This window comes from Aedes aegypti, chromosome 2 (assembly GCF_002204515.2).
Source record: "Aedes aegypti strain LVP_AGWG chromosome 2, AaegL5.0 Primary Assembly, whole genome shotgun sequence".
Classification (NCBI taxonomy): Eukaryota; Metazoa; Arthropoda; class Insecta; order Diptera; family Culicidae; genus Aedes; species Aedes aegypti.
Window position 1 is genome coordinate 258,667,191 of NC_035108.1, and position 17,739 is coordinate 258,684,929.

The 17,739-nt window shown below is 35.0% G+C and overlaps 1 protein-coding gene across 7 annotated transcripts in view; it reads left to right on the forward strand.

The window, feature by feature from the left end:
- Window positions 1-17,739, forward strand: part of LOC5566438 — a 139,599-nt gene that overhangs the window by 4,466 nt on the left and 117,394 nt on the right. For 3 of the 7 annotated variants that reach the window (XM_021844869.1, XM_021844874.1, XM_021844875.1), the window contains exon 2: window positions 13,976-14,326. In XM_021844869.1, coding sequence (XP_021700561.1) covers window positions 14,149-14,326 — 178 coding nt within the window. In that variant the 5' untranslated portion in view covers window positions 13,976-14,148. Of the gene's footprint in view, window positions 1-13,941; window positions 14,327-17,739 lie in introns of all 7 variants that reach the window. The other 4 variants (XM_021844871.1, XM_021844870.1, XM_021844872.1 and 1 more) reach the window with 4 other exon arrangements.

Here is a 17,739-nt window from a genome sequence, read left to right on the forward strand (position 1 = left end):
AACGGCACTCTTAATGAGGCTGTAAATAATATTGAGAAATTAATTAATGGCAAAATAGAAAATATGACAAGTTCATTTTTTCAATTTAATGCGGATAAAATGAAATTAGCTACAATGAAAGGTACGCGTGATGCATCTAGGTCGGTTCATTTGGAATCGACCTCTAGTGCACGAAAAAAAAGGAAAATAAGTAATACAGATGAAATTATGATTTTGATAATGACGATGTTTTTGAAGACGCGAATCCTTTTGTTACAGTAGTTAATAAAAAAGCTCGGAAAAGTAAAAGTAAAGGTCCTAAACCAAATTCACCAAAAAAGAGTGAGACTCGTCCGGTTATTGTGATTAAACCAACGTCCAATCAGAGCAGCGAGGACACTCGCAAATTTTTGTATGAAAAACTTGATCCAAAAATACACAAGATAAGTAGAAAGCTTTAGAAACGGGAAAGATGGCTCCGTAATTGTGAAGTGTGCAACAGGATATAATGTTGATCTTGTGAAAAATGGCATGCAAAACGATCTGGGTGAAAACTACAGCGCTGTTGTCCCAACATCGGTGCCAAGATTGAAAGTGTTGGGTATGAGCTATAAATATTCCTCCGATGTCATCATTGACTATTTAAAAAGTCATAATGAAGATATCGCGATTAATGATGTGAAAGTATTAAATGTTTATGAAAATCCACGCTTCCGATACAAGCAATACAATGCCGTAATCGAAGTAGATGTTGATACGTATAGCTGTCTCTTAACTGCCAAAAAAGTTAATGTAAAATTTGATCGGTGCGTTGTAGTTCCCGCGGTTAGTGTATTAAGATGCTTCGAATGTGGAGAATTCGGGCACATGAGTACGAAGTGCAACAACAGCACTGTGTGCTCTAAGTGCAGCGGAAGTCACAAAACATCGGAGTGTACGTCAACCGTATTGAAATGTGTAAATTGTATAAAAATGAATAATGAACGTAACATGAACTTGAATATTAATCATCCAGCTTTCAGTAAGAATGAATGTATGGCATATAAGAAGCTATTTGATCAGAAAAAAGCAGCTTGCATTTCAATAAATAGCAAACAAGTTCCAGTAGTAATGTGAACCAATTAGACATTTTGTATTTTAATATTGCTGGATTATCTACAAACTACGTTGCATTACGTCAGATTGTAGAGGAAAAGCGTCCATTTTTGGTACTTCTCGCGGAAACACATATTGTAGACATTGATGCATTTAATCAGTATAATATTCCGGGTTACAATATTGCTGCTTGTTTGTCACATTCAAGACACACTGGCGGAGTTGCTATTTATGTCAAAGAATCAGTTCAATTCAAGCTTCAATCGAACGAGGCGCATGATGGTAATTGGTTCTTAGGCATTACGGTTGTACGTGGCATGAAGATGGGTAATTATGGTATTTTGTATCATTCTCCCAGTTCAAACGACCAGCGTTTTATCGAAATTTTAGAAAACTGGTTTGAGACATTTATAGATCCTAGTAAAATTAACGTACTTGCTGGCGATTTTAATATCAATTGGTGTGATGCGAATTCGAATCATTTGAGGCGTTTGGCTGAGTATTTCAATTTGAAACAAAAAGTTACCGATTACTCTCGAATTTCCCGGCAATTATTGATCATGTCTATTCTAATTTCGATACAGTAAACTCAGTCACATGTTCAGATTTGAAAATAACCGATCATGAAACTTTAGTTATAAATATTGAAGATAACAGTAGTATTCGAGATAATCTTGTAAGAAAAAAGTGCTGGAGGAAATATTCAAAACAGGCGGTATCAAATCTTGTTGAAAGAAGTATGGGTTTGCATAATAGTGCGGGCAGTTTGGATCATAAAGCAGCTGTTTTAACGGATATATTAAAAACCAGTACCAATAAGTTAGTTGAACAAAAGTTTGTATCTCTAGAAAACTCAAACAGCTGGTACAGTTTAGAGCTTCTTCGTCTTAAACGCAAGAGGGATAAACTGTACAAAAAGTTTTTAAGGAGAAATAATTACAATAACTGGAGAAGGTACAAGTTAGCGCGAAATATATATTCACAAACGTTGAAAAAGACCCGCTGTGAATATATTCAGAGGAAAATCGATCAGCATCAGAACAACAGCAAGGAGTTATGGAAAATTTTAAAGTCTTTATTGAAACCTAATAATTGTAATCCGCGATCCATAACTTTCGATGGCACATTAGAACAGTCAGAACAAGAAATTGCATGTAATTTTAACAAATATTTTGTCGATAGCGTTTCATCGATCAACCAATCTATTGAGTTGGTTGCTGAACCTGACGAAATCAAACAGCCGGTTAATAGTAGATGTAAACTTGAATGTTTTCACCCGATTACATTTGATGAATTAAGAAGTATATGTTTTTCTTTAGATAAAACGGCTGGAGTAGATAATGTTAATGCTAGAGTTGTGCAAGATTGCTTTCATGTCATTGGACACAATCTGTTGGACCTTATAAATGAATCTTTGAGAACCGGGCACGTGCCACAGGTTTGGAAGGAATCTTTAGTGATTCCTATACAAAAGGTTGCTGGAACGATTAAAGCCGAAGAGTTTCGTCCCATCAACATGTTGCACACATTAGAGAAAATTTTAGAACTTGTTGTTAAAGGCCAATAAGAATTGAATAATTGAATAATAATAACTTGCTGATACCAGAGCAATCGGGATATCGAGAAGGACATTCTTGTGAAACCGCATTGAACTTGGTTTTAGCCAAATGGAAAGAAAAAATGGAGTGTAAAGAAACTATCATTGCTGTATTTCTGGATCTGAAACGCGCCTTCGAGACGATTTCTAAGCCCTTATTGTTGAAAAAAATCGAGCACTTTGGAATTTCGGGTTCTGCATACAAATGGTTCGAAAGCTATTTGTGTGGAAGAACTCAACGGACTGTTTTTAATAATTCGGTTTCCAGTCCCGTGGAAAGTAATCTTGGTGTTCCACAGGGAAGTGTATTAGGCCCTATTTTATTTATTATATACATTAATGACATGAGACGAGTCTTACGATTTTGTGATATTAACTTGTTCGCGGATGACACCGTGTTATTCATTGCAGCTAAAAATTTAGAACAAGCCGTTTCAAACTTGAATGAAGATTTGCGTTATTTAAGTAGATGGTTGAAGTTTAAACAACTGAAATTGAACATAAGTAAAACAAAATTCATGATCATTTCGCGGAATCGTAATAATGAACAAGTCTCTGTTGAAATTGACAATGAGGCAATTGATCGCGTTCGAGAAATTAAATATCTTGGCGTGATTATTGATGATAAGCTTAAATTTGCCACTCATATTAACAATGTCATCAAGAAAATAGCCAAGAAGTACGGTATTCTTTGTCGATTAAAAAACGAATTAACCATTGCTAGTAAGATATTGTTATACAAATCAATCATCTCTCCTCACTTGGATTTTTGCCCTTACATTTTGTTTTTGGCTAATGAAACACAAATATCGAGATTGCAGCGCTTGCAAAATAAAATTATGCGCTTGATTTTAAGATGTGATAGACTCACTTCCTCACTTTTTTTGTTAGACGCTCTACAATGGCTGTCAGTGAAGCAAAGAATTGTTTATTTGACAATGGTGTTCGTTTATAAAGTAGTCAACGGTTTGCTGCCTCGATATTTGTGTGACAGAATTGAAAGAGGAAGTGACATTCATAGATATAACACAAGAAACGCGGACGAAATCAGAACACCCAATTTTCTGCATGGTGCTTCACAAAACTCATTATACTACAAAGGAATAAATGTTTTCAATTCTATGCCAATACAAATAAAGCGTGCAACGACTCTGTCACAGTTCAAGAGACTATGCATTTCACACGTAAAAGCTGTATTTTGAGCAGCCAAATGGTAATTTTTTAATAATGACTAATTTTGTATCTTGACGATGTTTTTACAAACAGATTATTTGATTGCATAATTTATTTGTTTTATTTCATTAGGGTATAGACAAACTATTATGTTCACCCTGATGATGATGATGGATTTTTATATTGTTGACGTAGCTTTAGCTTAAAACCTATTTTTTTGTGTAGTCTACAAAAGTTTGAGTCTCGCGCGCGGTATACAGGTATAAATGACTATTTTATGATTTGTAAACAAAATTGGACAATTTCACTGTTGAAGGATTCTTTGGATTATTAGTAGGCTCGCTGGTTGAATGTCGGAAACTTCTTGAAAATGCGAATGTTGTCGATAGTTTTGAAATCGTCTTGCGGAGTTTTCAATCCTGACAAGGTTTTGGATTTTGTTGGAATTTCATGATCCTTGGTTATGCTTATGAACATTTCTTTGTTGCTGTATAGTATGAAAATTTCTATGTTATTTATATCTGTAAAAAATAATCAGACCGTTTCGTTTTGCAATATCTGATTAAATTGATCATAATAATTATCTTAAAGATATTCGTCTAGCTCAAACCTTTGTAGGGGTATGTGGCGGGACCATCATCATCATCATCATCATCATCATCATTTCTTATTTTGTTATGATTGTTGTTAACTCGATCAGAATATAATCATATTGAGTTATCATATACGATAATATCACAAAATCAAAATTCGTTTTCAATTTGTTCCCATTCACTGCTCATTTCGTTCCGAGCGTTTACTTGACAGAATCATTCGAAATATCGCATACCCATAGAAGATGCTACCGTTTCTCCACATTGCGGCAATGACTCGCATTTGCGCGCGGTTTGCCTTAATTCGTGACTTCCGTTGCGATTCGAGCGTTCGTGCTCTCCGTGTCTTGGATTGCATGGAGCAATATGGATTATCTTGGAAGGAGATACTCAGCGATATAACTAGTTATCATTGATAGCAGTTTTGGCTGAGCAACTTGCGAGAGTGTTACGTTCAAGATCATTGCTGAAGCTGTTGGTGTTAGGGCAAACCATAGAACTAGTGCTAGTAGTTGATTCGCGTTAATCGGCAAAAAGTATAATGGATATGCCCTGCAAATACTATGAAAGGCGCAGTAGTACTCGTTATCGGTTTACCGCTACCTTATAACGTAAAGGAGCACTGAGTGAAAGATGAAGCGTCTCCGCTACGCCAATGGCTGCGGTTGAACGTATCTCGTTCAAACAATCAGTGCAAGCTCTACGAGATGCGATGTGTACACTCTTGGCTTTGAAAACAAGATCTAATTAATCAACGACACACGTTGGTTTACATTTCGAGTTGAAGGTAATTGTTCAGCTTTGTGAAAACATACCTACTTTGAAAAGTCGCCTGAGTCAAATGGAATTCGCTGCACAACACTTTTTTTTTTTTCGTGGCTGATCACCGGAAGACAATTTTATCTCTTTGAACAATGGAACTCTATGATGAGACCTATGCAAATATAATGTCACGCCATTGGTCACGTGTACCCTAAATTTATAGGAAAGTAAACAGTACAAGTTCATTATCTTCGTGAGGCCTCAAAATAATATTTGATTAGATATCATCTGAATTCATCACTCCTGTTTGGATACATTTGGGTTAATTCGTCCTCATTTTCTACGGTAGTTTTTCATGAGATAAAAATGATATAACCGAAACCTTGATTTTTTATGCCAATTTACCTTGGAGGCTGTCCCTTCATTACGTAAGACAATTTTGGCGGTTTTTAGTCCCCCCATCTCCCCATGATAAGATTTTTTAAATGAAAATCAAAAATAATTTGAATGGCGCGTAAGAAATCTCGAGACCCCCCCCCCAAAAAAAAGCCTCACGTAATGAATGAACCACCCCCTTAAAACGATAAAAATACAACATTGGAACAAATGTTCCTAACACAAATCTATTGTTTAAAACAAAAAGTCTAGTAAAAACATATTCTCTCCCGGGTTGAGAAAAGTGGGTTCTAGATATGTAGACCACCGAAAATGTAATCCTCAGCTACTAATACCAGATTGTGGGCCACAAACATAAAAACCAGAAACCAGTCGGTCACGTCTCTGGTTTCAAGCGCTTAGCAGATCATAGTGACGAACGTTTTCACCTCTCGAAAGTGCAATACAACTGTCATAGCAAAGTCTCTTAATAAAATTAGTCCAAGTATTTCTTCAAGAATTTCTTAAATATATTATCATGGTTTTTTCAGAAACATTTCAATTCTTCTGTCTGACGTTACGTCCCCACTGGGACAGAGCCTGCTTCTCAGCTTAGTGTTCTTATGAGCACTTCCACAGTTATTAACTGAGAGCTTACTATGCCAATGACAATTTTTGCATGCGTATATCGTGTGGCAGGTAAGATGATACTTTATGCCCTGGGAAGTCGAAAAAATTTCCAACCCGAAAAGATCCTCGACCGATGGGATTCGAACCCACGACCCTCAGCTTGGCCTTGCTGAATAGCTGCGCGTTTACCGCTACGGCTATCTGGCCCCCAACATTTCAATGCGTTTCTCAAAAAAAAAAAGCTAGAGAGATTGATCTTCTCCAGAGATCATTCTTAAAATTGATTCCTGTTAAACATGCTCTTGGGATACATCCCATAATTCTATCACTAATATTCTCGAAAGTTTTTCTAAAAGGCAGTTCACAATTCAAACAAGTTTGAAAATTCAATGTCCTATATCCTTCCTAATATACTTTAGATAAAAAATGAAATGTTCTGAAAAAATTTCAACATTTTCAGTGGTGATTCAAAGGTTACCCAATAACGATGTAGGTTTGTATGGAAATTACTATGAAGAAATTTTGAAATGAAGGGGTTAAACGCAAAAGGGGGTAAGTGACGTTTTAGTCTGTTTTGAATTAAGTTTACTTAAGGTGATTATAAAACGAAGACAAACTTTGAATTATCAAGTGCACAAGACAAGAGTATCTGACAACAGTTCGCGTTGAAAACCAATCAACTTGCTTGCTTGCTGGTGGTGATCAATGGGATAGATTTTTGACGCGAAGCGCTGATTGGTTCTCAAGTCTTGTGCTCTTGAAAATTTGAGGTGTGGCTTCGTTCTATAATCACCTTAAAAAAATCTGTTTGTGAATCTTTCTTCCAACAGAAAAAAATAGCATAATTTGCAGGAGATTAGATGTAAACTAAAATCTAGTCCTACGTAGTCTGTTTTTTTTTTGTCAATTTAAGACATTGCTGACGAATTCCATGTCAAATCGGTCAGCCACAGAACTCGACCATCTTCGATTTGCAGTAAATTTTGCACATGTTTTTGGTATGGTACAATAAGTGTTTTACAAAGAAAAATTGATTATTTTGAGTCGAGAATAACTTCTGAAAATGGGCTATAAGTTTTTGCATGCAACTTATTTGGACAATTCTAGCTCCGAAACTGTTGATTTTAGAGAAAAATGTACTATGAAGAAGTTGTAGTGAACCGTTTGGGCTACAAGAAAAATATATAATATAATATAATCTTCTGCAGCTCCACAGTTATCACGGGAAGGTTATCGGGTTAGTGGGATAAGGTAAAGATCTTGGAGTCACCTATGGTTGGTGATGTGATCCATGATATATTCACGTCTAACCCAATTCGCGATATAAATCATCAACAGCCTTGTTCGACAAACCACCGGTTATTTAAATTTGTGCTCATGAGATTTTAAGATATGCCTTTGATTAATTTTCACCTTAATCGAGGAAGATGCGTACCTTAACTTATATCAAAAATATCAAGCTAGGATTATTCACGCTTCCTCCTCTCATAGCTTAAAATGGTTTCTGCACGGTCCCCAATTAAAAGCATGTTTTGGGTTGTTTAATATAGATCACTTATAATTACAAGTATCGGGTGCAAAATACCGCAATGCATTGATTTTAACCTTTACAGTACTTGTTACCGACATTTAAGTTCCAAGACCTTATAGTTTTGATCGGTTTTTTATGTTTTTTTTAGGAAAAATCATACATAAATTATGTTTTCGATTCATGCATTTATTATTTTATATTTGATGATAGTTGTTGTTTTATGTACCACAAATTTGTTGGGGTACCTAAGGTATTTCGAAACTGCGAGATACAATAATTAAATTGTGCTCATTAAGAAACGGATTGTCGGAACGAGCATTTTTTTTTTCAATCTAATTTGCAGTTCCTCAATGCTATGTTGTTAAGATTCAGCACTTTTTCATAAATTTCAAATAATTTTTAAAACACTTTCGAAATTCAAAATGTTTTGATAATTTTATTTTGTAGTCAGCTTTAAACCAAAAATCTAGAAATGAATCAATCTCAAAACTCCTCAAGATTCCAATTCTCAAAAAAAAAAAAAACGTTCAGATATTCCTTCACAGATTTTTGAATACAATCATTTCTCCAGTATTTGCTTAAGAAAATCACCAATAATTTCCACATTTCTTTCCTCCAGATTTTTCCATTAATTCTCAAAGCAATTTAAAGAGTAATTGCTCCAAGAATTAATGCTTGTTTTCTCCAGGGATTTTTCCAGGAAATTTGTTAAGAACTCCTAATTAAACTCGACCAGGGAATCCGTGTTTTAATCTCCTCCAGCAATATCTCTTGCAATTTTTTACTCTTGCAGTTGTTCCAAATTTACCTCGAATGATTATAATTAGTATAATCCATGGATTCTTTGAAACTTTATTTAATCTAATACTTCAGCAAATACTACAGCAGTTATTCCGGTTATTCCTCCGTTTTTTATCTTCTTTATCTTCTTTTTTCTGGCGTTATGTCCAACAAGGACTATACACTTATTACACTATAAAATCTTGATAAAAAAAAAATAAAAATTGAAACAGATGTTTGGGCCATAGTTTCATGATGAAGAAATTTTAATACAAAAGTTTTTCTAACAACAACTTTTGGTAGATTTTCAAAATTTAGTTTTTTGACAAAATAAATACGTTTTGGTAATACAATAAGAATTTTAAAATAATTCTATACCATAATGATTATCTGAATACCTTCCATAGTAGTAGCCATTTTTGAATTAAATCAAGTTTAAAGCAAAGAAAAAAGTATATAAAAATAGGCCATTTTTAACAGTTATTCGCGATTCACCATCAATAATATGTTTTAGAGAGTGAAGACCATATTTCTTTCCACTTAGGCCCCAAGCACAATGTGAACGGCAACGCGGTACAACGGCAGAATGGCATGCCCATCTTGATCTACACTTTACTTCTAAATTCCATGTTGACTAAATCCTTTTCAACATTGACTTGACAAGTAGAGTGTAGCTCAAGATGGGCTTGCCGTTTTGCCGTTGTACCGTGCTGCCGCTCACATTGTGCTTGGGGCTTTACTTATATCCTTGTTGGAGAATCGCGAATAACTTATAAAAATGGTCTTTTTTAAAATTTAATTAATTTTTTTAACATTTAACATTATATTATTCGGAAATGACTACTTCTAGAGTAGTGATCAAGATAATCATTATGGTTCAGAACAATTACAATATCTTTTTTCGATCATCAAAATGTATATTTTTTGACAAAAAAAAATCAAAATTTTGAAAATTGGCCAAAAGTTGTTCTTTGGAAAACTTTTTTATTAATAATTTCTCCATCTTGAAAATTTGTCCCAAGCATCTGTTAACTATCAAGAGTCTGTGCTGAGGATTAAAAAATATTAAAAATGGGGTTTTTGTGTAATTTAAAATTCTTGATATGTTAGTGAAAATACATTTAATATTTTTTCTGTGCAAGGTACAGTGGTGGAAGTGTATCAGTGGGGTGAGTGGATCATTTGTCTATGTAAAGCATAAATACTTGAATATGTTGAATGTTTTCGCACCATTGCTTCGTCTTAGGTTATATTTTTACGCCCACACTGATACTATTGCAAAACTGGCACTACACGTACACTAGCAAAGCAAACTTGTTAGTTGCAAAAAGTAATTAATTTGAAAATTGTTTTCCATCAATCAAAAATCCATTGTATCTCTAAAAACGAACTATATTATTTTTTGGACACATGGTGAGCATTTCAGTTCAAATTGAATTCATCACAATGAAAAATATGTCATTTTTATAAATAAATACAAATATATTGGACATGGTACACTTACCCCTACTTTTTAATGGGGTGGGGTAAGTGGATCAAGAATAATTATCATTTATTGGCAGACTGCTTACGAGAATTTTAATAAGCTTTAATATCCGCAAATGTTGTTTTCTTTTATTTTCTTCCATTCTCAGCTTGAATTTGTCAAATTGACCATAGAAAATTTGAATTATTCCACCTAAAAGTTTTTTTTAACTTTTCTGGTATAAAAAAATATAAAAAGAATAATAATTTCAAAATTTACACGAAACTTTTCGTGGTTTATCTAAGTTGAGTTGTAAAAGAGCAAAATATACTAGTTTATCAATCGAAAGCATAGTATCGTACCTTATTTGACCATATAAATTGTTCTAGACAGATGATACACATATATTCATTAATAAAATAGAACGATTTCAGTTTGTTATTCAAAAGTTAATGTAACTAATATTCTTAAACCAAGAGTGTTTTTCGAAAATATCATTAGAAATTATCTTACAATACTCCTGTATAACTTATGCGTATAAATGGATGAATTTTCTCCAAATTTTTCTACTTACAATACATTTTTTTTGTTCAAATTAGTATGAGCTAATATATACATACTTTTTATTATATTTTGATAAAATAATAATGCTTTTTAATTTTAAAGTAATTAAATGTAACATTACTAGCACAAATAACAAAAACGAAGGTTATATGATTCTTATTAAACATAATCACACTACATTTGTTTCGAGAACAGATTTTTTTAATGGTGATCCACTTACCCCACCATGGTGGGACAAGTGGATCATTTGACGCAAATTTTTAAGTCTCTCAAACTCAATACATAACAATCAGAAAAATCGGAATAAATGAAGATTTGAAGTATAATAAGGGACTTGTTATCCACACAAAAAAGTTTGAGTTACATTATTCACGGTAGCTGTACATAACAATGAAGCTAACTATTGATTTTTCTGTATCCACTTACCCCACGGTACCTTATATCTTTTCTTATAGTGCAAACAGTTTTGGAGTTAGAATTTTTCAAATAAGTCAATAATGGAATTCGTCTGCTTCTTTCCATGTTGCTTGTCGCGGTCTTTTGAAAATGTATCTCCTTCTTCTAACACTTTTTGGTTTGTTTTTTTTTTCAAAATATGTTTTGGAACTACATTCAATGCTTTACATTTATGAATAATGTATTGTGATCAGGCATTGCAGTTCATCGTTCTCACTTGATTTCAAAGCACGATCAAGGTAAGCGAAGATAAACATTGCATCTGTATCGGTCCGTGATCGAAAATGAATCGCAAGTTGTATCAAGTTTGATAAATAGCAGATGCGAAAGAGAGTCTCAAAGAGAGAGAACGATGAGTAGGAAGGACTAGTAGGTTTCAAATTATTCCCAGAACTTGAGAGATTTTCGGAGCGTTTCAATCAACCGGATCCAATAGATTATCAATCGCCTTCAAGAGTTTCTGATATTTTTTGGACCGTATCAATATCATGTATTCACAAAGGTTTCTAATTGTCAAGATACTCCAACAGCTTTTATTCGGTATCTTTGAAAGTTTCTGTTGATTGTATGTGATTTCGGAGAGTTTCTTAGAAGTCGTCAAGAGATTTTTGATTTCCTGGGTTTTCAAACGAAGTTATCTACTTTTGTTGAAGTCCCAAAAGCAGTCACAGAGGTTTCAAAATCATTTTTAACAGATTTCCTTTTTATCGAAAATCTGAAATTTATTTTATAGGGTTTGGTGTAACCTTCAGAAATTCCTGAGAACATTAGAAGCTCTTGGATAATCTTGGGATCCTCTTTAAACTTTTTTGGAGCTCTTGGAAACGCTTTGAAAACAATACGCTTTCTTGTTGAATTTGGTATTTATAGAAATATTACAATCAATCCTTTGTTTTGGCAAATTCTCGATCAAAATGCAGTGGGCATTTTTATGCAGGCATCACTTTAAAGCTGGTTTAAAGTATTCCTGCCACAAAAATATAAATAATTCGTGTTTTACTCAGCCAGCTCACACTAGTTTCTAATTTTTGCCCCACGAGTGGTAAAAGTTCGTATTAGACAATTAATTTTACAACTGTTAAAGCTGCCGTTCGACATTTTTGAGTTTATATCGTGAAGAGGCATCAAATGATAAATACTTTCGATCAAGTTACTCAAATCTGTGAGATTGTTCTAGAAAATTAGAAAAAAAATACCAAGTTGTTTTGTCACATTGGTGAATGTAACCGCATAACAGTCACATTGAGATTATACATGAGTCTCGTAATGTAGTAGCAATGAAATTTCTATCAGAATTATTTTCTGACTATTCACTCAGTATGCGATTTGAGTACTCCATTTACTCAATGCCTACTTTTGTCGAATGTTACAAATATGTAGTTATGGGCAGCTCAGCTTTGTGTCCTGCGAAGTTGAGAAAATTTCCTTCGCAGAAAATGTGCTTTGGAAAGCCCAAGCAAGACGCTTTGTTTTCGGGACTCCGAGAAGTTTTGCTGTTTGCGCTGTGTGAGTTCGAAAAGATATTAGTGTTCAGTCGAGGATGGATTACCCACTGGTGAGTTCGTTTCATGCTTATTATAACAATTTTTTCATGAAAGCGTAACCTTTATGTAATATTCAAACAAACTTTGTATAGTTCGGCACCACAAAAGTCGGCATTATTCCTATTTCATAGGATTGAAATTATATACATATATTTTTCTCTTTTTGCCATTAATAAAACCTTCTTTTGAATGGTTCGACATTATAGATGTTGACGTGGGACCTTCTTTAGCCGTGTTATAAGAGTCCGCGGCTACAAAGCAAAGTCATGTTGAAGGTGTCTGTGTGCGATTCCCGGTTGGTTCAGGATTTTTTCGTAATAGAAATTTCCTTGATTTCCCTGGGCATAGAGTATCGTAATATATATATTAATCGTACCTGCCGCACGATATACGAATGCGGAAATGGCAATTTTGACAAAGAAAGCTCTCAATAAATAACTGTGGAAGTGCTCATTAGAACACTAAGCTGAGGAGCAGGCTCTGTCCCAGCGAGGACGTTAATGCCAAGAAGAAGAAGATGTTGAAGTATTTTTTAAATCTTCTACCAAAAACTTCTCAAGACAACAATACAAAACTAGCTTTAAGGACAAAACGAATTTTTCCTCCTTATCCATGGATCGCATCACCGACCAAATGTGACTCCCAGATCTTTTCCTCCCTCACTAATAAACACCCTTCCAGTGGTGATTGTGGAGATGCAGAGGTATTCTCGATCTCTAGAAGCAACAATCATTACATCCTGACATTCCTTCCCTATCCCAACTGACTGTTGGACTTGGTCGGTGCAGTTATTGATCAATAATATTAAATATGCTATAATTGCACTTCGCGCGTAAGCGGAAACTCCCATCTATTATTCATTTGGATCGTAGTGCAATTCTTACCAGTTCCGATCAATCACGGAGTACCAACCATTGCCTTGTACAGTCAGTCTATGCTATGGGAAGTCGAGAAAATTTCCTTCACGGAAAGATCCTCGACCGGTGGGAGTCAAATCCACGACCCTAAGCTTAGTCTTGCTGAATAGCGGCGCCTAATGGCAAAATTATTATGACAAAAGATTGTAGTCAATAGATCAAAGATTCGTTGAGCGGCGTATTTTTTTTTTTTTTTAGATATCATAGATTTTTTTCATAGTCCACAGGTCGAAGTTTTGCCCCACCTTACTCTAAAGACGAAAATTATATTCTAATTTTTTGTTTCGAAAAATTGTGCGAATATGTAGACATTTTTATATATCGTTGCGACAATGCTAGAAATCCCTTGTATCATTCTGTTTCTTAACGCCATGAAAAAAAATACATATCGCATACCCATAGCATCTTCATCCCCTCCGACGCATCCATCTCGGTAAATCACAAATGTGACGGTCAATGTATAGTCGTCTGGATCCGAAGATTCAGAGTAGCATTCGTCTTTGTTGTTGAGCAGCCAGACCTTACCTAAAGTTCATATCAGTTTGTGCCCTGCTGTGAAGGTTAATCTCGCGAGAGGGCTGTTCGCTTTCTAGATCAGCAGCGTGTGGCGTTTTGACCAGAGTGACGCAAAGAAACGAAGCGAGCAGGGGGTGGTTTTTCGGAGTGTGGAACAGTACATAGTGCAAGATGGGGGTCGATAGTGAAAAGTCGGAAAAAGTCAACATCGACGAGATGGGGACTTGTTCGGAGGCAGTTGGCGATAGCGACACTGAGGAGCTCACCAAGTGGGGGAAATTTTGTCTACGTCACGGAATCAATCCCAATTTGATCATGCTGAAAATCACGCTGTTCGTCATGTATGGAGGTAAGTTCATTGTTATTGTTGAGTTGAAATATTTTGTATTGTGTACAACTTATTTTAAATGATTAACTTTATCAACTCTGATACCGGCATCATAATCAAATTCTCTTTATTTTATAAAATGGACAGGCAGTTTTTGTGATTCTCCATAGAATCAGAGTAGCAAAAATCATGATTTTTTTTTTAGATTTTTATTAAAAAGTATCATATCAACACTTTTTTTTTGGTACCTATCCTTCGCGTGTTCAACGTAGTTCTGTCACGTTTTTATCATCTCCGCAAATACAGTAGTTTCTCGATTTTATCACTGCTCGTTTTAATAACGCTCCATTACTTCACTCTCGATTTTAGCACGGTTCTCTATTCAATTTTATCACGCCACAATAAGTATATGAAATTCATACATTTTACATTGAAAAACAACCCCAAACAAGCAGCATGTGTTCATTTGGCCCATGCCTTACGTGCTTTTTATTTCATTAGCTTTATTTCTGCAATACAAATCTCAAATTTTGATGAAAATTATATGGCAGAAAATACATTTTCATTATATCACGCTTCAGTATATCACGCCAAAAATTTTTGGGTCCGTGATATAATCGAGAAATTACTGTAATTAGATTCTGGTGCTGTTTTCGAATAAAAGTATCTTCTTGTGAAATATTTAAGCATAGGTTGAGGTGCATTGTGCTTTTCTCGTTATCGCGGTGATTGGTGTCCGTGTTTTTTTGTCTCGTGTTGCTTATTTGCGGTTTGGTGGAATTCGGCTGATGGTTCCTAAACTTTCCAGTCCAGAATTTTAATATTTGATTGAGTAGTGATCGACACAAACTTGAATGGATAGAGCAAAACGGATCCTAAATGTTGAGACAACCGTGCTATGTATTGCATTTGTTTACCGCAGAATTAATTGAAGAGACCGTGAATCATTCTGCGCAGTTTGAAGGAAGTTTTTGTAACATGTGTGGAACGAGGAATTTGAAAAATCTTCTCCAATCTGTTATGAAATTCGAAAAAAAATAATATCAGCGTTTAGTGTTAACAAAAGTGACATTCCACGTGTAAGAGGAAATCGTTGCCAACTACGATTGAAAATGAGTTTTAAACGCTTTGTTTGTAACGCGTTTAAAACTCATCTACAAGGAAATGGTTCAAACTGATCACTGTTTTTCAAAGAAAGATTATACAAGAAACAACTTCTTTTCCTACTGTTCATCCTCATTCTTCAGCTTCTTCTTCTTCTTAATGACATTACATCCCAACTGAGAAAAATAATCACCTCTTCTCAGCTTAGTGTTCAAACACATGCAATGCAACAGTGAAATAATCATGTAAGTCTTATAATCCGTTCTCAAGCCATACAAACACCATTCAATTTCAATTAAAATATATTTAGAAATATTATATATCATATATTATATATCAAAACATAAAAATGTACAATTTCAAGAACAACCATCACCAAATTAAAACTTTTTGATAAGAAACTCTTTTGTAAAGTTTTAGAGTTCTGTTTGATCTTTCGACCTTGACGCTTGTTTTTGCCGGACCGAGCGACGAGGGCAGGATCAAACATGTCGCGCGTCGGTCTAGTAAGTGAAAAAGTGGCGTGATAGGTAAGTTCGGTTGGAGTAAGTAAAAAAGTGCAGCGATCGGTTAGTTCTGTTAGATCCTTCGACCTTGACGCTTGCTTCTGGGCAGTGCGTCAAGAAAGCCCAAGCAGTCGTCAGTTTTTTTTTTTCACCCGTCTATTATTTTCCTGAGTGCTTTTATATTGCCGAGCAAATGAGTGAAGCTGAAAGTGGATTGTGGCTGCTCAGTCAAGGATAACGGATCAATTGGTAAGCTCGTTTCATGCTACTATTTCTAATCTATAAAATATGTATGACTGCACATTTAATCGTTACAATGGTGGGACGTAAATATGATTTTTCAACAAACTATGGATGGTTCGTCACTGTGAGTGTCGACACAAACTCTTATTCATGATTTATTTATGTTTAACATTTATTTTCAGAACACCTCTTATTTACCTTTATTTTTGTAATAAAAAAAAAAACTTTGAATGGTTCGACACTACAAGTGTAGACTTGCGAAAAGGTTCACTTTATTCAACAAACTTTGGATGGTTCGCCAATGTAAGTGTCGGCATAAGAATAAGAGTGTTCTATGATGTCCCAACCAATCGAGTTTTTTTTTTCAAATGAGTAATAATATAATAACACATGCTTTTGTCCTGACAGCTGGAGGAATGTTACATTTAGGTATTTGTTCAACAAACTTTGAATGGTTCGTCACCTCAAGTGTCGGCATAGTTTTCCTCTACATAGAAGTTGTTCATATCAATGAAAATATTATATTTACATATAAGCATGTATATATCTCACAAATTATTGTTTATCGTGGTCTATTCGCTTATCAAAGTGAATCCTGTGACCCAACGATCCTTCCCATTAACAAACCTCCCTCCCAGTAACCTTTGTGGAGATGCAGAGGCAAACACGATCTCCAAATAGCAAAGGTTACACACTAACATTCCTTCCCCAATCCCACCTGACTGCAAGGACGTGACCAGCGCCGTTATTGACCATGTATAAATAGAGGCACTGAATTATGCACATTGAAAAAGGTTATGGCCAATCCCAGCCGAACTTCTAGTTGATTCTTTGTGCATTTTCACTGACTTCGGTCAATCACGGAATAGCAACCATTGATATGTGTAGTCAGTCTAAGCTAAGCTTAGCTAAGCTGAGCTAAGCTAGAAACTCTTTTGTAAAGTTTTATTTATCGAGAGATAGATGATAATGTCCAAAATATGACGAGTTCAACAGTCTTATCAAAAATACGATAAACTCGATTGCCGTTGCCCAAATATTCTTGAGTTCATTACCAAGTACATCCCTTATAAAAAAGAACTGAACATACATGGGATCGCTTGTTAATCACGTAAGGGGTAATGGGGTGAGGGGATATTGAGATATCTGACGTCCATACAAATATTTTTTTATTTTCATACAAAAAATCATACCGTAGGGAGGTTGAAAAATTGCCAAAATAATCTTACGTAACTAATGGACCGCCCTTATGTCTATAATTCTTTGATGTCATGTTATATAAGACAAAGAAGTAGTCTCTTCAACTCTGTTAACCCGTATAGGCCTGAGTGAAAGAAAAAATACTAAAACTCTCACTGCTCAGTGAATACTTAACGGATTTAAATTATTTTTTGTCAGTATACTCGTACACATATTTAGTTTATAAAAGTGGTCAAAGAATCTCGGGAATGTTCATGTGGCCGGAGTTATTGCGGTGAATCCCTGGGTCAGGTCGGGTGACAAGAGTTTTGTGCTTCTGTGCCCCTGGTGGTAGGCAAATTTCAAGTCACAGATAATTTCCAGAATCGGCTATAATGTGGC